This window comes from Vulpes vulpes, chromosome 14 (assembly GCF_048418805.1).
Source record: "Vulpes vulpes isolate BD-2025 chromosome 14, VulVul3, whole genome shotgun sequence".
NCBI lineage: Eukaryota > Metazoa > Chordata > Mammalia > Carnivora > Canidae > Vulpes > Vulpes vulpes.
This window is the reverse complement of record NC_132793.1, coordinates 100906815-100926811: the sequence shown is the minus strand read 5'-3', so window position 1 is coordinate 100926811 and position 19997 is coordinate 100906815. Positions and strand designations below refer to the sequence as shown.

At 49.0% G+C, this 19997-nt stretch overlaps 2 protein-coding genes across 4 annotated transcripts in view; both read left to right on the top strand.

Moving 5' to 3' along the window:
- Positions 1-2633: 2633 nt before the first annotated feature.
- ARPIN (actin related protein 2/3 complex inhibitor) lies at positions 2634-15841 on the top strand. Of its 2 annotated transcripts, none has more exons than XM_072737284.1 (6): positions 2634-2871; positions 4169-4244; positions 7046-7178; positions 10448-10654; positions 11030-11193; positions 12105-15841. In XM_072737284.1, the coding sequence occupies exons 1-6, from the start codon at positions 2780-2782 to the stop codon at positions 12111-12113; spliced, it is 681 nt and encodes a 226-aa protein (XP_072593385.1). In that variant the 5' UTR covers positions 2634-2779; the 3' UTR covers positions 12114-15841. The 2 variants fall into 2 exon arrangements, with proteins under 2 accessions (XP_072593385.1, XP_072593386.1); XM_072737285.1 differs by having other exon boundaries at positions 2703-2821.
- A 1605-nt stretch (positions 15842-17446) lies between these two features.
- AP3S2 (adaptor related protein complex 3 subunit sigma 2) overlaps positions 17447-19997 on the top strand; it is a 61049-nt gene continuing 58498 nt past the window's right edge. For both annotated transcript variants that reach the window (XM_026000971.2, XM_026000962.2), the window contains exon 1: positions 17447-17945. In XM_026000971.2, coding sequence (XP_025856756.1) covers positions 17877-17945 — 69 coding nt within the window. In that variant the 5' untranslated portion in view covers positions 17447-17876. The remainder of the gene's footprint in view (positions 17946-19997) is intronic.

The window sequence follows — 19997 nt, the reverse complement described above, 5'->3', positions numbered from 1 at the left end:
GGCTGCAACCAACCTGGGGCTTTTTGTTTATTTTTCAAATAATTTTATTGAGGCATAATTGACATACAAATAATTGTACATATTTATTGTATACAACTTGATGAGTCTGGAGATAATTACACACCCAAAAAACCATCACCACGATCCATGCCATAAGCATATCTATTGCCTCCAAAAGCATATTACTATTATTATTTTACATGTGCAAATAAGAACACTTAACATAAGATTTACCCTCTTGGTAAATTTTTAAGTATATATATATATCAATATTATCTATAGGCACTACACCGTACGGTAGATCTCTAGGTCTTTTTTTTTTTTTTAAGATCTCTAGGCCTTAATTCATTGTGTATACCTGAAACTTTGCACCCCTTTGACTTCTACCTCCCCATTTCCCCCTACCCCCAGCCCCTGACAACCACCATTCTATTCTCTGCTTCCACGAGTCTATTTTAGATTCCCCATGTAAATGAGATCATGCAGTATTCGTCTTGTTTCTTTCTCTTCCAGGTTCATCCTTATTGTTGCAAATGGCAGGACTTCCTTCCTTTTTTTAAAGGCTGAATAATATTCCATTGTATGTATATACTACATTTTCCCCCCAGCTACCCATTGATGAACATGTAGATTGCTTCTATGTCTTGGCTATTATGAACAATGCTGCAAGGAACATGGGAGGGCAGGCATCCCTTTGAGATCCTGATTTCAGTTCCTTTGGAATGTATATTCAGAAGTCTGATTGCTGGATAATATGGTAGTTCTATTTTTATTTTCTTGCGAAAGTTCCATACCTGATTTTCTACAGTGGCTGCACCAGTCTACGTTCCCACCAACAGTGGTGTATCAATAGTCCCCTTTCTCTATATCCTTGCCAATACTTTTCTTTCATCTTTTTGATACTAGCCATCCTAACAGGTGTGAGGTGATACCTCATTGTGGTTTGGGTTTGCATTTCTCTGCTGATTAGTGATGTTAAGCAGCTTTTCATGCACCTGTTGGCCATTTGTATGTCTTTATTTTTTTTTTAAGATTGTATTTATTTATTCATGAGAGACACAGAGAGAGAGGCAGAGACACAGGCAGAGGGAGAAGCAGGCTCCCTGCAGGGAGCCCAATGCAGGACTCCATCCCAGGACCTAGGCAGACGCTCAATCACTGAGTTACCCAGGTGCCCCCCATGTATGTCTTCTTTGGAGAAATATCTATTCAGTTCCTTTACCCATTTTTTGATCAGGTTATTAGGTTTTTTTTGCTATTAAGTTGTAGGAGTTCCTTTAATCAGTCAGGGCGAGTTTTGAAAAGAGAAAGCCCAAAGATGATTCTGCTCAGAAGGGCTTCCCACTAGGGCTCTTGTCCTTCTCTCTCAGACTTTCTGGAACAGTCAGGTTGGCCAGACTGAGGGGGGAGGGAAGGGCTAATTCATTTGACACAAAGCCTATGACCCATGAAAATGTTTTAATTTCTTTAAAATTAGAAGAAAAAAAAAGAATTTTTAGGCTGAAGAAAATGTTTTCATATATAATATTAATATATTCATTTTTATGTCAACCCACCCATAAAACATAATTAAAAATATTTTTTTTAATCAAGGAAGGAGCCCTTGAAAACAAAAGTGCCTAGGACCCACCAAAGTTTTAATGTGTGTGTGTGGGGAGAGTGTGCTGCTTTACCACTGACAGCTCATCTTCAGCTCCCAGGTATCTAACTGGCCAACTCCCCTTTTGAATGCTCCCCCCAGAGGCCACAGATTAATTCCATGAATGAATGGGTCCAAGGGTTCCTTCTCAAGCGGCAGAACCAAGGCTCCCCAAGTTCCCAGGATCAAAATAGGCTCCTGAACCTAGGCTTGGAAAGTGCCTCTCTACATTGTTACATACATGGGCAAAAGGCAGTAGGGAGCTGGGGAGGGGCTCAAGAACTGTGTGGGACGGCAGAGAGGGGAAATGTTATGTTCTAGAGTGAATTTATGAATCTTTACCATCGGAGCACCTGGGTGGCTTAGTGGCTGAGCATCTGCCTTTGGCTCAGGTTGTGATCCCGGGGTTCTGGGATCAAATCCCACATCCGGCTCTCTGCAGGGAGCCTGCTTCTCCCTCTGCTTATGGCTCTGCCTCTCTGTGTGTCTCTCAATAAATAAAATCTTAAAAAAAAAAAAAAAAAAAAGGATCTTTATTACCCCTCTGATACTGACCCCCTAGAGGAGGAAGCAAGGGCTCAGAGAGGTTGAGAAACTTGCTCACGCTCACACAGCTGGGATTCAACCTTAATGTGTCCTTGCTCTGACGCCCAAGCCTAGACGCGGATCCCAGGAACCCCTTCCACAGCCGCAGCATAACGGGCGGCTTCAGTGCTGAGCATCCCGCCATCCCAGAGGGCTGTTCCCTTTTCTTCATTCCTGCTCCCTCCAGAGCCGATCCTATTAGGATCTCTCGGCCTCAATTTCCCCTTTATGCGTGTGTTGGGGCGGGGGTCTCCGTCCAGTACCAAGAGAGAGGAGGTCGCGGCTCCCCGCACTCCCCAACGCCGAGGCCCCAGCCGCGGGTCTTCCGGGAAGCCCACCTCCCCCGCGCGCGCCGTCCCGCGGCAGGAATGGGGCTCGGCCCCTTTAAATCCCGCCGGGCCCGGCCGGGCCAGGACCGCGCCCTTCCCGGATCCGCCGCTGGGGATCCGGTGCGCCCCTCCCCGCCGCCGTCCCCCGCGCGGCCCCCGCGCCCAGCCCGAGGCCCCGCGCGCAGCCGGGAGCGCCAGGCCTGCGGGCGCGGCCGCCGTGCGCGTCATGAGCCGCATCTACCACGACAGCGCCCTCCGGAACAAGGCGGTGCGGAGCGCGCGGCTCCCGGGGGCCTGGGACCCCGCCGCCCACCAGGGGTAGGCCCGCCGCCCTCTGCGCCCGCCTCTGCGACCCCGCGGGGCGCGCCGCCGGGCTCCGGGCTCCGGGCTCCGGGCTCCGGGAGGGAAGGCCGACTGGGCTGGAGCGCCCCCCGCGCTCCTCTCCGCCCCGCGGCTGGAGCCACCCCCCCCCCCCCCCCGAGACGCAGATCGGCGTGAGACTCCCCCTGCCCCCGTGCCCTCCCGACGCCTCAGCGGAGCGCAGAGGCACCGGCCTTTGTCAGACCCCCCGGCCGCGACTCTGAGCTCCGGCCGCTTGCCTCGCCGCCGGGTCCGCAGGCCCTGGCCCAGGCCGCCGCACTTCCCGCCCCGGAAGGGAGGACGCCGTGCGGGCACCGGACGCGGGGGACCAGCGCGGGGCGGCGGCCTGGCGTGGCCGCGGGAGGGCTCGGGGCGCGGTGGGGGCGCGGTGGGGCGCGGTGGGGACAGCAAATGGGTCATTCCATTTGCAGGTGCAGACACTGAAGTGTTCGGAGGTGAGGCGGTGGGTAGGGCAAGTGAAGTAGGAGTTTCCATTTTGGTCCCCATCCCTTCGAGTCCCCACCCCTCTCCATTTCTGTGGCTCTCTACAAAGGGAAGCCCCAGGTTCTGCTTTTAAAATGAAAACTAGAAGCGGGAAGCGCTGATCTAGTTCCTCTCTGAGAGGGACCCGGCGATCTTGGGCTAGTCCTAAAACTTAAGGGTTTGGGTTTACCCACATCTAAGTGGATATGAATGAGAAGAGGAATAGAAAGTGCTTTTTAACAGGTGAAAAAGGAGGATACTTTATAGCAGCTCAGACCCCTCCCTCAAATTTATTTATTTATTTATTTATTTTTTTCCTCCCTCAAATTTAAATACAAAAATAAAATCCTTTATATTGAGTAAGCACTTAATAGTTTACAAACACCTTCACTTACATGGTCTCATGCTGTCATAATCACAGAAGCAGAATGAAATGGCTGTTACTCTGAGGCTCTACTTACAGTAACCCCTTGCAGGAGGGGCCACAGCTTGGTCTTACAGCCCCAGGGGGAACCCTCTACCCTCTGTGCAGAGCCCCAGCCTTTGGGGCCTTGGGAGGAATGGAGGCCCCCATTCCTTTGTGCTTCCCCTTTTCTTTGTGGGAAGCACAAAGAAAAGCATTGCTCAGTACCACCAGGCCTGCTCAGGGTCCAGGCCAGTAGGAGACACTTCTGTCCTCAGTATAGACTTTGGCTTGGGACATTGAACTTGTAGTTGTAGTTCTTCTCTGAGGTCTGACAGAACCAGTGAATCCCTTCTTTCTCATCCCCAGGGGAGAAGGCGTCCTGCTGGAGGGAGAACTGGTAGATGTGTCTCGGCACAGCATCTTGGATGCCCATGACAAAAAGGTGAGAGGCTTCCTTGGGGACTCCCACAGGGCACAGGCTTCACGGTCCTCACCCACCAAGGCATCTCCCTGTGCTTGGCTCTGCCAGTGCCTAGACTTGGGCAGCTCACTCCTGGAGGGGTTTGTGGACAGGTAGGAGATGGTTTGAGAAACAGCAGGCCAAAGGGGCCCCTGGGTGGAAAGGGGTCAACTGAGATGGTGCTGGGCTGAGAACAGATGGCAAGGCCTGGGATCTTGCTGACAAGACAGACCAGCCCTAACCCCAAAGGGGGGTTTGAGGCCGGGATTGGGAGGGTTGAGAGTAGGAAGGGGTGAGGTGATTGGTTCACTGGCTGAGGTGTTGGGTGCTGCAAGGCTGGAACGTACTCCAAAGAGGTCCTGTCACTTCTGTTTAGAGTGCTGGGAGCCTTGCTGGGTGGGCAGGATGACTGGCTCTTTATTCTGGGAGGGCTGAGTGAGCAGGCAGATTCCTGGCTTCTGGTCTGGTGGTTCCCACTGCCCTAGGGCCTGATGGATAAGATCAGAGTGGGGTTAGCAGCCTGTGGGGGTGGGGGCAGGGGGAGATCAGCAGTGACCTTCCCCTTTCTGGGTATGCCATCTGTTCCGGGGAGGTTGCATGTCCTTGGAATTCTTTTGGAATTGCATTTTAAATGTTCTGGTGAATTTGAGAAGGAGCCTTGAAGTTCCCCATTTGCAAAGTGGTGAATCTCTTGGCATGGGCTCGATGGTTTTTGAACACCACTGTGTGTGGTTGGACATTTTGGAATGTTGGATTTTTATACAGCAGGTCAGTACTGTGGATCTGGAGCTCCTTTTTTTTTTTTTTTTTAAAAACAGACTTTATTTATTTATTCATGAGAGACTCAGAGACATAGGCAGACGGAGGAGCAGGCTCCCTGCCAGGAGCCCGATGTGGGACTCAATCCCAGGACCCCAGGATCACGGCCTGAGCCAAAGGCAGATACTCAACCACTAAGCCACCCAGGAGCCCCAGACCTGGAGCTCCTTGTGCAGACAGGCAGGGACACTGGGGCAGGATGCAAGTTGCTGTGTGGGGGGCCTTTGTCCAGCCTACTTGGGAAGTCTATCTGGGGGCTTCAGTTCCCACATGGGTGCCTTCTCATGCCCTTGGGGTCATGCCCTCTATCACCATCTTGGGTGTACACAGACACCTGCTGTTCTTGCTGGTGTTGCTCTCCAGAACACTAGTTCTGAATTTCCATCCCCTTTCATATAGCGCCGTCTACTGTGCTGACCACCTTACCTGTAAAGCTGAGCTTACCTCAGTGTCCCGGAGGCAAGCCAGAGGCCTGGTGCTACTCAGAGCCTGTTGCTGTCCTACAGCCCCAGGGAGAGCCTCTGCTCCCTCACCCCTTCCTTAGTATGCAAGTCAGCAGGGTGGACACAGCAATGCCCCCAGCCAGCATGCCCTGCAAAGCCTGTAGTAGTAGCTCCAGCCTAATGTAGAGTAGTTGGCCTGCCTCAGTTGCCCTCAGGGCAGAGCATTCTCTTAGCCCTGCCCAAACTTGCTTTCTCTGAGTTCTCCCTTCCTAATGATGAGGCAGTAGACCTTCCAGCCGGCAGTTGGCCACAGGCCTACAAACTTCCACTGTCTCTTCCTCCCCTCCCCTCTCCCCCAGGCCAGCAATGCCTGGTCATATTGGCCTCCTACCTGGATCATCCCTTTCCCTGTCCTGCCCTTCCTCTTTCCACTGGTCTCAGATAGGCCTCAGGAACTTGGCCTGTCCTCCATCACACCTCGCACCTGCCCCTCCTGCTTTCTGGCTGCTCCTAACGCTCATTCTTGCCCTGCTGCCAACTTGTTTCCTGAAAGACATCTCTGAGGATCTCACTGCTGCTCAGAAACCTTTTGAGATTCCTTCTTGTCTACCAGATAAAGTCTAAACTCCAAATAGCAACTTAAGGCCCATCTCAAACTGATCCTACTTGCATTGCCAGCCTGGGCACCCATGATGGCTCTGAGCACCCTCCAGGTGTGGCTCAGACACGTACGCAGGACCTTGAATTTATTTCATACCTGTCCCAGGCTTTTAATAGTCTCCCTACACCCTATATCTTGCAGTTGTGGGTTTCTTCACCCTTCAAGACCTTGCCTTTTTATGTTTCTCCTATGAAGTGGATTCCTCTTCTTTAATCTTTGGGAGCATGTCATCCACCTACTTGGATTAGAGTAGCTGGCAAACAGCATTGACAGCACACTCCGTGTTTTACACAGGGCTTGCTCCTCTATCATCTCATTGGACCTTTACAATATTCCTGAACGTAGGATAATGTGCTACATTATCCCCTTGCCACAGGAGAAACTGAGGCTAGGAAGGATTTTTGTCTCAGGTCCCACCTATGTTGGAAGAGGCACAGTTGCGGCCCTTATGCAGAACTCCCTTACAATGCCCTTTCCAGGACACTTTGGCTTCTTTCACTCCTGTGTCACAGTATTTGGGGTTCTTGGTGCTTGGGTTATGGTTTTCTGTGTCTGGCTGGGTGGAGACTTTGGGGTCAGACCCGGAGTCGGCCATCTCACAGCTGTCTACGTGGTTTATTAGGTGTGGCAGGTGCTGTACTAAGCAAATGATTGGATTAACCTATAAATATTGATTGGAAGGGGGGCATCTGCCCAGTTTGAATATCTTTTGGAGCTGAGGTGGGATTCGGGGAGGAGGGAGAGATTGGAGATGGTTTGCAGTGGAGCCCTATGGGGAGTGCGTGTGTTGGAGGGAACAGGGAGTGAAAAAGCCCCCTCACTCTCTCTCTCTCTCTCTTTCTCTCTCTCTCTGGCCCCAGGAGCGCTACTATGTGCTGTACATCAGGCCCAATCGCATCCATCGCCGGAAGTTTGACCCCAAGGGAAATGAAATCGAGCCCAACTTCAGCGCCACCAGGAAGGTGAACACGGGCTTCCTCATGTCATCCTACAGTAGGTATCTTCCATCCTTCCTCCCTTAGGGCCCCCCGAAGCCCTGTGCCCTTTCTGTGTTTTTGGGTTCTCTGGGCCCCTTGGAGTGTCTTCTCAGTGTGGGTGGCCTTGAAGTGTGTGTCTGGCCTGAGGGCCCCTGGCTGGACTCTTTCCTGCCCACCATTCACTCAGAGGATCCCCAGTGCCCCACCTCAATACCAAGGGCCTAACTGGCCTTCCAACTCCTGCCGATTCCCTCAGTCTGGCAGAGTCATCCAAGTACCTGGCTCTGGGGACTCACCACCTTTGTGCAGAGCCCAGGCCAGGCCCCTGGCAGCCTCCATTCTCTGGCCCAAATTCCCTTGAGATTCTGAGGCCCTTTGTGACCTCATACATCTTTCCAATTGTGGCTCTACAAGGACCTGTTTGATGTCTGCCCCGTGGAAGGAGGTTTCGAGGTTGAAGGAGAATCCATCCATCGTCCTGTCCATATTTCAGTTGTCTGTTCGTTCTCTGAATATTTAGATTTTTTTTTCATGAGAGACACAGATAGAGAGGCAGAGACATAAGCAGAGGGAGAAGCAGACTTCCTGCAGGGAGCCCAATGTGGAACTTGATCCCAGGACCCCAGGATCCTGACCTGAGCCAAAGGCAGACGTTCAACCACTGAGCCACCCAGGTGCCCCCATTCTCTGAATATTTAATGAGCATATGCCCTGTGCCAGGTCCTGAACCACATGCCAAGGGTCCAGGGATGAACAACACATAGACCTGCACTCGAGATGTCCTCAGTCTGGTAGAGGAGATGGACAGGCCGAGGACTGGAGCCTGACTGAGAAGGGGCTCTGGGCCCAGGCAGGATGGTCAAGGGCTGCCCTGGAGAAGGGAACACTGGTATAGGATGCTGAAAGGAAAGTAGGAATCAGCAGGGTACTGGAGCTTGGAAGGGTGTTTCAGGAGGGGGTTGTGTGCCAAGGCATGCTGGGTGCTCGGGGCTCATGATGCAGGTGAGGAGAAGCCCCTAGGGAGGCAGGGCCCAGGTGGAGAAGGGCTCCAGAGTCGTGAGTAGTTCTAAGTAGGCAAGTAACATGAATAGAATAGTTTTTAAAAACAAGGGAGACCAGTAGACCTGTTGGGAGCTGCGATGGCCAGAATAAGGGCCTGTCAGTGAGGATGGAGAGACTGGACAGACTCAAGACAGAGGAGGGACAGTGGCCTCGGAGTTTGGCGATGGGGAGAATGAGGAGGAATCAGGGATGACCCTGGGGTTTGGGCTTGGGTACAGGTGTTGGGGGAAGAGTTCTGCGTGGGACATGTGGTCACACTTCTAGGCAAAGGTCGATGTCCCCTGAGGTCTTGGAAATACAGTTCTAGAACCCAGGAAGTAGGCTGGGCTGGCAGCACATGTTAAGGAGTCATGACACATTGCTAGTACTAAAACTGTAAAAATGGATGGAGTAGCCCAGGTCAGGTCTTCGGGAAGACCAATGATGGGAGAATAGGGAAGAAGCCCAGAAGGAGCAGAAGGGACCCCTGCAGGGGCTGAGGGAGATGGGGAGCCTGTGTGTCTCTGAGGCCCAGTGAAGGTGGCACGGGGAGATATGTAGGAGGAGGTAGCAAAGGGATCAGGTGCTGCCCGAGGCCCAGTAAAGTGAAGACTGCAGAAGATCCAGCAGCCTCCCAGTGAAGGGCTCCCAGTGACTCTGATTGGGGGTGATGGGCGTCTGCAGTACTCGGTATCAGAGCCAGGATTCAGGAGGGCGTGAAGGAAAGATCCAGTGTAGAGAAGAAGAGCCAGGTCCCTGAGGAGGGGGAGGGTGTTAGATCAGGAGCCCAGATGGAGGAGCTGGCTCTAGGCAGGAAGGGGACATGTGGTCCTTTGAGACAAACAGAAGGGAAGGAGAGGAGGTTTCATATGCCTATGGGTAAATTGACAGGTAGATGCTGGCCGGGACTAGTAACCCCACCTCTGGCTTCTGTTATCTTGGGAAGTGGCGGTGAGGTGGTTCATCCGAGGGACATTGAGCAGGGTGGGGAATGAGGAGTAGGGAGCAATTTGAAAGCCCTTGGTGGGAGTGAGGTATCTTGGGAACCCCAGAAGCATCCCTGAAAGAGCTTGGGAGTTTTGAATGGAACCCTGATTGGAACAGGGTGTGAGCTCCATGGGTTTGATGTCTCCAGCAGAGCCCTGCCCCAGTCTCTTGGCATGGAGAGGGCACCTGCAGGACAGCCTCGGGTTGCTGAGCTGGGCTGGCTGTGCACACCTTTGTGAGATCTCAGGGCCTTGTGAGTCCTCCTGGCCCTGTGAAGCCTCACTTCTCAGTCTAGGACACTGGTCTCCCCCTCCCCAAGTCTCCAACCTGGGATCTGCAGATTTGGGACATTTTGGGGCAGGCAGATGAGGCTCTTGGAATCCTCCCTGAGCCTTGAGCTTTCCCAGGGCTGGGATGAGCAGTCCAATGGAGGGTATGGGGAGCGCCACATTTTGCTGCTCATTCCAGCAGACCCTAGCCCAGCAAGGAAACCCTAGAGCCTGGAGAGAACCCTGTCTAGTCACTGGAGACTCAACAGGGCGGCAGAAATTTATGGAGGGTTTGAATCCTGCCTCTTCCACTGATTAGCTGTATGACCTGGGGCGACTCACTTCAGCTCTCTAAGCCTTTGTTTTCTCTTGTGTAAAAAAAGGAGTAATTACAACATTTATACTCGTTGAGGGTTTACCAGGTGCCAGACACTGTGCTAAGTGCTTTATGTGTGTCATTTCATTGACACCTCACGTCAGCCCTATCAGGTAGGTACCATTTTCACTTCTACTTGTCAGGCACAGAGAGAGGTTAAGTCACTTGCCCAAGCTCACGTGGCTCACATGCAGATTTGCACCAGGCAGCCTGGTTCCAGAGCACATGCCCATTACTCCTCTGCCCGGAGTTCCTTGGTGAGTACTGGCACCATGGGGATGCAGAGCCCTACCTTCAGGTGGTTATGACTGTGTAAAACACTCAGGACTCACCTGGTCTCCTAAAAGACCCTCTCTACGTGCTTGCTATTACAGCAGTAATGACCTCCTTTTTTCTTGTCTTTTTTTTTTTTTTTAAGATTTTTATTTATTCATGAGAAACAGAGAGAGAGAGGCAGAGACATAGGCAGAGAGAGAAGTAGGCACCCCTCAGGAAGCCTGATGTGAGACTTGGTTCCAGGACCTGGGATCACCACCTAAGCCAAAGCAGATGCTCAACTACTGAACCACCCAGGTACCCCAGCAGTAATGACCTTGTGCTGTGTGCCTGCAGAGGTGGAAGCCATGGGAGACACCGACAGACTCACGCCTGACATGCTGAAGGCACTGGTACAAAAGCCAGAGCTGCTTGCACTGACAGAGAGCCTTACCCCCCACCAGACAGTGGCGTTCTGGATACCTGAGTCAGAGATGGAGGCGATGGAGCTTGAACTGGGGACTGGAGTACGGCTGAAAACTCGAGGCGATGGCCCCTTCTTGGGTGAGCAGTACTGGCCTCACATGGCCTCATGTCCCCATGGCCTGTAGAGGCTCCTCTGCCTCTCCTGCTTAGAACTCAGGTGAGCACACCAATAAATCTCATTCATGAGATTTATTCCTAAGTCTCTGGACAAGTGCCCTGGAGCCAACAGCCTAGGCACTCTGGATCCTGGGGTGCCGCCCAATCCCGTGGGTTCTGTGGGTGAAGTCTCCAATCTAGGGCCTTGGGGGTTACACTCAGGGCCTCCTTGAGGGCACCCAGGCCTGAGAGAATAGTGGTATAACCCAGGCCTTGGGGACCCCAGCAGAGCAGGCCAGCCCCCACTACGTTTCCAAAATAGGGAGATGGGCCATTCAACTTCTTTCTTTCTTTCAGAGTCATTAGCCAAACTTGATGCTGGAACAGTGACCAAATGTAATTTTGCTGGTGATGGAAAGACAGGGGCATCCTGGACAGACAGCATCATGGCCCAGAAGTCTTCGGAGGGAGCCATGGCAGAGACCCGAGAGCAGGGGGACGGGGCAGAGGATGAGGAGTGGGTAGGTCAGGGGAGATGACTATGGAACTGGCGTCAGTATAGCTTATCTCTTGACAGGAGTTCTGGATGAATGGCCTGAGATTGGGTGTAGGACAGGGAGACGGCACCATAAATTTTATGCTCCCAGCTTTAGTGGAATTCCATGGAATTCCCGAGGGTGTGTTAGCTTCAGGAAAATTATTTTCAGGGAATGAAGGGTGGCAACCTGAGACCTTTCTTTTTAGTGCGTCAGAACTGTGCCAATCTTCAAGAAAGTCCCAAAGGTTGATAAAAGCAAGATATGGAAAGAATGGACTATGGAGGGGAAACCAATGAAACCTGATGCCATGAAATCTCTAAACATTTTCACTTCAAGTGAATACATTAGACATGTTGTGGCAGCTGAGCTGAATGAGCATTTTTTTTTCCTCCTTCATTCTGGGCTTACTGCCCAAAGTGGCTGGAAAAATGGCTGGCTTGGTCCTTACTAGGGTTTTTTTGGTTGTTTTGTTTTTTTTTTTGCCAAAGATTGGGCCCCTACTTGATCTCCAGTCTATCCACAGTTGATATGTTTTTCTGAAGTGTATTTCACCTGAAGATTTGAGTTGATGTCAAAAGGCCCCTAATTGAACATTTAAAACAAAGTCACAGAAAAATGGGCTATTTATCTAGGTGATGCAGATGATGACATTCACCAGAGAAGTCAGGGCAGGAAGTGTCTAGATTCCCATTTGTTTTAATAAAGTGAGTCTCAGAATGAAAAATAATTGGAGCTGCCAGGCCAGCTCCCTGAGCCAGCTCTAATGAGGGGAAGCCAAGGAAGGTGGCTGAGGGTGCCACTGGTACCACTCAATTGAACCCTTGTTTATCTGATGATTTATAGGAGACTTCTATGAAATGTACTCTGTTAATGCCTCTTTACTTAACCTCTAGGACGACTGAAGTGAGTGGGAGTGAAGTGCCTCTGGGCCCACCAGCACTGCTGAGAGTCTCTTCCATCCACATCTACTCTGGAGCTCAAGGGAGCAGTCTGCCAAACCTTACCTGGTTCTTCCTACAGCTGCAATGGAATAACCTTTGAATAAGTGCTGCTAAAATCAAATCTAAGACCATGACATGAGCAGTGGTGCCGTGCTTTGGCTCATAGAGGGGCCCTCCCTTGGTGTGAGTCTAGATCTAGACATTTCCATGGTGGCCCTTGCCCTGAATAGCAGCCTTATTTCTAGAGGTAGGAAGTGGATGAGTCCTCCAGGTCCCCACCTCTCAGACTCACTCTACAAGGCCACATTTTGATAACAGCTTTGTTGTTATTCTTTTGTACTTTGAGAATTTTTTATGAGCGAGTAAATCTCCAGAAAAGGATTCTCTGCATTGACTGGGTTCTGTTAGGTGCAAACAGTCTTCGAGCCGAGCAGTGATCCTATGAGAAGGAAGCCATGACTTTTTGATCATGAACACTGCCTTGGTAGCTAGTGTGCCCACACAGATCTGTGACCAGATGTGGAGTTGAAATCCACATGTCCTAAGAATGGGCAGAGACTTGGTGGCACGGATCCTGCTGGCCTCAGGGACAAGAGAAGAAGGTGGTAAATGAAAAAGTATTGAGTCCCCCAGTGTATCAAACACAGCACTAGGTGCTTTCCATAATAATAATTCTAGCCACTGACTGTTGAGTAATTCCTGGTGCTAGCACACGTATCTCCCACTTTTCAAAAGTTTACATTATGACACTTGGCTTTTAGGAAAGAACTACCTTAGTACTTGTTTTTTCTAACCAAAAGAAATCTGCAGAGGGTTTTCATTTTTATGAAAGAAGGGAAAAAATGAAAATAGCATTCAGCATTTGTTTTGCAGGGAGCCGTTATAGAGGCTGTGTGCACTCCAAGTAGTGAGAATGTCCCCACCAGTCACCGTCCTAGGGAACTACACTCAAGCATCAAGCCTCCATAGCTTTGAACTGTGTCTGAGCATCTGTGCTTTATCTCAGTTGGTTTTTTGCATGCGTTAGCAAGAGCTGCCCTAAGGTTTCAGAAAAGCCTAAGAATGCTCAAAAAATTTTCCCTGTAAGTTAATGGTGATTGCTTCTCCACTGTCTCTCATTTCAGTTTACAAAAAGTTTCATAGGAATGCTGTACTTTTTTGGATAGTGGGGGGAAACCCATATTTGCCAAGTGCTTGCAATATCCTACTTTAACTGTCACTTTTAACCCATGAGGTACATGTGATTCTTTTTCTTTTTCTTTTCTTTTCTTCTTTTCTTTTCTTTTTTTTTTTTTTTTCATATGATTCTGAAGCTTAGAGGCTCTATCCATAGTATATGGAGGTGAGGAATTTAAACCCAGGCAGTCATATTTCAAACTATATTCTTCACTGGTTTATTCTGCTTCCACATGTAGACTACAGGAGAGAAAAGAGGCTTCAGAGAGGTTAAAGCAACTTGCTCAGAGTCACAGCTAATAAGTGGCACAGCCAGGATTCATATCCAGAGCTGTCAAAAACAAAGTTTATGTTCTTCCCATCCCCACCCCCACCCCCACTGTCCTTTGCTTCCTTGGCCTACAGAAGGACATTGGACACAGGGGCCAGAGGAGTCCTGGCCCTGTGAAGTGGGGTTATATTCCTAGACTTTAGGAAACTTGCCTAAACCCTTAACTGCTGATCTGCCTAGGATGAAATTGGTCCTATTGCTGTTGGCAGTTGAGCAGGTCCTATTATGCTTCCAGAATTTACTATCATGGTTCCAATTTTCATTTACAGTCTTGCATATTGGAGGCTGGGCTTGACAATATGGTTGTGAGGGTTGGGATTCACACTTCATTGAGGCCACCTGAACTCACCAGTCACTGGACTGCACTGTTCTTGCTCTTTGTTCAGATCCCTGTAACCTCTCACCTTGACTATTACAGAAGTTGCGCCCCTGGTGTCCTGTGTCTGAATGGGGCCAGTTAGCTGTTGAGCATGCTGGGGCCTCAACCATGGGTGTGGCCAGGGAAGTGGTTAAACAGCAGGAAGACTGAAGATATTGATCTGGCGTGGAGATACCTAGTGAAGGCATCCTGCTGTCCAAAGCACTGTGGCCAAAGGGTGTGACAAGGTTAGGTAGGTAGGCCACCATCCCAAAGCAGGAGGCCCAGTGTGTCAGTGGGGGAAGCCCTAGGGAACAAATGGACTTGGTGTCCTGGGAGGACTGGGAAGAGATGAAAGGAGGGAGGGAGGGAGGAAGAAAGGAAGGAAGGAAAAAGCCTTTGTGGCTGGAGCTCAGAGAATGGGTGGAGTTAGAGGTTGTTGAGATGAGGCAGGAGATCGGGCATGGCATTTTTAGCATGTTAAGTATTTTAGGACTTTATCCTCAACTTCCTAGAAGCCAGTGATTCTGGGGAGAGTGATAAGATTTGATTTGTTTATACCAAAGATCACTTGACTGCAGAGAAACTGAAGGCAATGAGCCCCACTGGTAGACTGCTTTAATTGTCATAGTGAGAGGCTGGAGTGGTTTGGTGTATAGTGGCGGGAGTGGAGACAGAAAGAAATCCAGGTAGACAGAGGAGGAAAGGGACTTCCCAGCAAGACAAAAGTATCTGCCAAGCCATGGAGGTGGGGGAGTGGCTCATTCCTTGAATATGCAAGTTCTGTACATGGTGGTTATACCACACCTACACATAAAATTTGATAATCCTTTTTCAATTAATGTTACCTAATCTCTTTCCATATTGCCACACAGATTTCATAGCCATTGTTTTTTAAGATTGACTATCATTTAATAGCTCTAACATGGTCCAATTTGGGGGTAATTAATTGATTCCTCCTTAGAGCTAATATAATTAATGTGTTAGTAACTGTTTTAGATTATAAAGTTCCCTCAATCTCACCCATAGAACCTCCCTGCACCCCCAAATCCCCCACCACCATATTTTTGTATTTTGTGGTCATTTCTTTAGGGACAGATTTGCAGGAGTCACATTACGGGGAGTCTAGGAGTTTTTTTGTAAAACTCTTTTTAGGTTGTCAAATTGCTTTCCAAAAGGGTTATTCTAAATTATAATTTCACCAGCACTGTAGGAGAGGACCACTTTCATGCTCCCCTTACCAGAATTGGGTGTAATAACATTTAAAGAATGATATTTGATAAGGTAAAAACAGTACTTTAAAGTTAATACTTTGTGATTAGCCTTTCCCCCCAATTAATAGTGAGCTTAAACATTTTTTTCATGTTCATTACCTAAGTATGTTTCCTCTTTGCTTACTCAGTTTCATTGCCTGTTTATATACTGAGGGAGAAAGTCTTTCAGTTATTTATATTTTAAATATAACCACTGACCATTTTAACAAGTTCTTTTCCACTTTTAAAAAGTTCATCTTTTTACAAACAACTCTTTATATAGATATATCTATTGACTCTTTGTGATTTTTATTGCACCTAAGCTTATATTCTCCTTTCAAATGTTACTCAGTTTCAATTTCTTCCATTATCACCTGATTTTACATTTAAGTCCTTAATATAAGTGAGACAACTAAATAGCTTATTTTCAAATTGGTAAGCAGTTATTCCAGCATATTTGTTGGATTCCTTCCCACAAGTTATGATGTGTCCTAGATCACATATTAAAGTTAATTTGTAAAAAAAAAAAATAAAAAAAAATAAAAAAAAATAAAGTTAATTTGTACTTAAATCATTATTCTATTTTAATTAGTCTCCCTATATATAGTGACAATTTGAACCATTATAATAGGTTTTAATAGTTGGTAGAGCTAGGTCCCCTTCATTATTCTTGTTTTAGAATTTTCTTTAATATTTCTCCTCAACATTTGAAACATTTTGTCAAGTTTCAATGCATATTTATTGACTTGGGATTTTTTTAAAAAATATGTTTCATGCCCAGGGTGGAGCCCAATGCAGGGCTTGAACTCACCACTCTGAGATCAAGTCCTGAGCCGAGATCAAGAGTTGGAGGCTTAACCAACTGAGCCACCCAGGTGCCCTTGGACTATTTTCTTTCTTTCTTTCTTTCTTTCTTTCTTTCTTTCTTTCTTTCTTTCTTTTTTTTGAGTTAAAAAATCTGGCTACAAGAGTAATACATATTAGTTTAGAAAATTCAAAAAGTGAAAACCAGAATTTGACAGTTTATTAAATTATGTACTACTCAATCATATGCCATGCATTGTTGCAAGTGCTTACAAACAGTAACTAATTTTGTGTATACAACCATCTAAGTAGAATAATTTTTTTCAAGTGGAAAAGTTTTATAGTAAAGAATAGTAGTTTTGCAGTAAAGGAAATGGATACTATGCCAGTTTTACAGATGAAGGCACTTGACCAAACAAAGTAGGCAGTGTTGTTACAGTGACCTACGCTCAACACTTTGCGTTGCCGCCATTCCATCAGACACGATAATTATTATTAATATTTTGATAATTATTCACATTCATTCTTGCTGTCAGACTACTTTAAGTCTTTTATACAGTGGGTTATCCATGTGCATACCTTGTGTGATCTTTTCACTTACAGATACGCCACGAACACTTATCTATACCCTAAACTTTTCACAATATTATTTTTAATGACCGTTTAATACTTCTCATGTGCATGTGGAACAAGGCATTCAATAAATAACTTGATTTGGAATAGTTTGTTTCCCATTTTTCCCTGCAGCTAACACCGCTGAGATGTAAATTCTTGAGGCTTTTCCCATGTCCACGATCTTTTTTTTTTTTTAAGATTTTATTTATGAGAGGAGAGAGAGCAGGTGCACACAAGCTCAGAGGGAGAAGGAGCAGCAGACTCCCTGCTGAGCAAGTAGCGGGACTCGGGTCTGGATCCCAGGACCTGAGCAGAGGGTAGACGCTTAACCAACTGAGCCACCCAGGTGCCCCACGTCCACAATCTTTTTATTAGAAATTCTAAAACTGGAAATCGCTGGGCCTAATGTTCTATACATTTTAAAGGCTTTGGATGCCCACTGCCTGTCCTCTGGACGGGGTGATGCTAATTTGTCGCTCTAAGTGCGATAGGGACCTGCTCCCCGTCTCCCCCACTGAGTCACTCAAAGGCGAAGCAAAATCTACCAATTTGGGGTCGCCGCACGGATTTACTGAAGATCCCTGAATTCGCCCATTCACTGCCGACCTCGGAGAAGCGGCCCTTTGCACGAGCAGGCACCTGTCCGATGCACCGCAGCCCTGCGTGCAACACGGAAGAACGGCAAAGAAGCAAACGTCCCCCAGGCGGGCAGTGGCGCGGCGAGCCGCCCCGCGGGTGTCGCGGGTGTCACGGTGAAGGCAGGACCGTAGGTTTTCGCGGGGACCGGGAGCGCGGCTGTTCTCGGAGCCTCGGCTCCGGCATCCGCTCTTCCGACGTGCTCCGCCCGGGGCTCTGCGGCCGGCGGCCCATCCGGGCGCGCGCCCCGGCCAGACCTTGACGGGCGAGCCGCTGCTAGCCGAGGGGACGACCCGGCCCAGCCCCGCGGTCCGCACCCGCCCGGCCCTCGCCGCGCCCCTCGCCGAGCCCCTCGCCGAGCCCCTCGCCGAGCCCCTCGCCGCCCCATCTGGAGCTTCCTCCTGGGGGCGCAGGGAAGCCGGACCCTTGGGCGCGGGCGCACGTTTCCGCGGGCCCCGCGCCCCCGCGCACCAAGCGGAAGTGGCCGTGTTGTGACGGAAGGAGATGCTTTGCGGGAGCCGCCGGCGCTTGAAGAAACGTGGCCCGCAAAGATGATTCAAGCGATTCTGGTGTTCAACAACCACGGGAAGCCGCGGCTGGTCCGCTTCTACCAGCGTTTCGTGAGTGCGGCCTAGCTTCCTCCCGTCCCTTCGGCGCGCCCGTGTAGTCCCCACCCCTCGCTCCCCTGCCGGCTCCGGCCCCGGGCGTGACGCTCCCTCTCCGCGCTCCTGGAGGGACCCGGGCGGCTGTCTGGCCGTCTGTCCACCCTCGCGGTCCCTCGAGGGTCCCTGGACCCTCGCATCTCTCGGCTACGTGTGACACTTCCCCTGAGGTCTCAGGGCGCGCTGAACGACGGCGGGGGTGTGCCCCACCGAGCTCTCGCCTGGTGGAAGTCCCTTTAATCTCCTTGGTCCCCAAGCGCGGTTGTAGGGGCAGGAAGAAATACACCAGCTTAAGAGTTTCTGCTTGAGCCAAAAGGTCTGCGCTTATTTTGCTTCAGTGCTGGCTAGGACCGCCCAGGGACTGGCTGCCCCCTTCCTCCTGTAGAGTTGAAGAAAGTCTGCTTAAAAGTGGGAAGTGATGAGAAATTATAAATGCTGCCGCGTGAGGGCTCAATAGTTGATAAATGGAAACTTGAGTTTTCCTTAAAAAAAAAAAAAAAAAAACTTCTGGGAAAACACAAATGTCATTATTTGCCTCCCGCCCTTTGGTGCTGTGGCAAGGTTGCACAGTGTTACAGATGTAATTGGTGAAAGGAAGAGGGTAGAGTCCGAAAACTGTTCAGGCATCAGCTCATCTTTTTTTTTTGTCTGTGTTGATTCCGTGTCCCCCCCCCCCCTTTTTTTTGTCAAATAGAAATGAACAAAATAATTTTAATCTTTTTCATAGAATTTTTATTTTTTTAATTTTTAAAAAAGATTTTATTTATTCACGAGAGACACAGAGAGGCAGAGACACAGGCAGAGGGAGAAGCAGGCTCCCTGTGAAGAGCCTGATTCCAGACTGGATCCCAGGATCCTGGTGAGCCTTCCCTGAGCCAAAGGCAGAGGCTCAACCACTGAGCCACCCAGGTGCCCCTTCATAGAATTTTTTTTAAAATTTTTATTGATTTATGTATTATAGTCACAGAGAGAGAGAGAGGCAGAGACACAGGCAGAGGGAGAAGCAGGCTCCATGCACCGGGAGCCCGATGTGGGATTTGATCCAGGGTCTCCAGGATCGTGCCCTGGGCCAGAGGCAGGCGCTAAACCGCTGCGCCACCCAGGGATCCCCCTTCATAGAATTTTTAAAGCTAGATGACATTGTATTAAATGCTTTTGAGATAAAACTATGGACATTCAATACAACCATTCAATTTGTCTTTGCATTTTTGTGCGTGAGTGTTTCTTTTTCCACCTTTGGGCATTACTGAGAAATAAATCACATACGTATAGCTCACTTACTTTTTAAAATTCACTTTTCAGTCTTATTACTTTATTAAGATTTTATTTACTTAGAGCAATCGAAGGGGGAGGAACAGAGGGAGAGGCAGGCTCCAGGCTGAGCACAGAGCCCCACATGCGGCTGGATCCCAGGACCCAGAAGTCATGACCTGACTGAGCCACTCAGGCATCCCTATAGTTCAACCATTTAAAATATACAGTTCAGGGGTGCCTGCATGGCTCACTGGGTGAAGTATCTGCTTTCAGCGCAGGTCACAATCCCAGGGTCCTAGGATCGAGTCCCACATCCAGCTCCCTGCTCAGCAGGGCATCTGCTTCTTTCTCTTACTCTCCCACTATTCTCTCCCTTTCTCTCTTAAATAAATAAAATCTTTTAAAAAAATGGATTTTAGTACATTCACAAAGTTGTAGAACCATCACCACAGTCCATTTTAGGACATTTCCAATTCCCCAAAAAGAAGCCCATACCCATTAGGAATCATTCCCTATTTCCTCTTAACTCCCTCAGTTCTAGACAACCACTAGTCTGCCTCCTAATTTCTGTATCTAAATTTGCCTGTTCTGGACATTTCATATAAATGGTATTCAATATGTGGTCTTTTATGATTGGCTTCTTTTGCTCAGTATGTTTTTAAGGTTAATCCGGCTTGTAGCGTGTATTAGTTCTTCATTCCTCTTTATTGCCAAATTATATTCTGTTGTATGGATATACCACATTTTGATTGTCCA

What these genes read in the sequence shown, in the direction of transcription:
- ARPIN (XM_072737284.1), top strand. Translation starts at nt 2,780, where the DNA reads ATGAGCCGCATCTACCACGACAGCGCCCTCCGGAACAAGGCGGTGCGG. An exon ending in CTTCCTCATGTCATCCTACA is followed by an intron (nt 7,179 to 10,447) that starts GTAGGTATCTTC and finishes GTGTGCCTGCAG; the next exon opens with AGGTGGAAGCCATGGGAGAC. An exon ending in AGGCGATGGCCCCTTCTTGG is followed by an intron (nt 10,655 to 11,029) that starts GTGAGCAGTACT and finishes TCTTTCTTTCAG; the next exon opens with AGTCATTAGCCAAACTTGAT.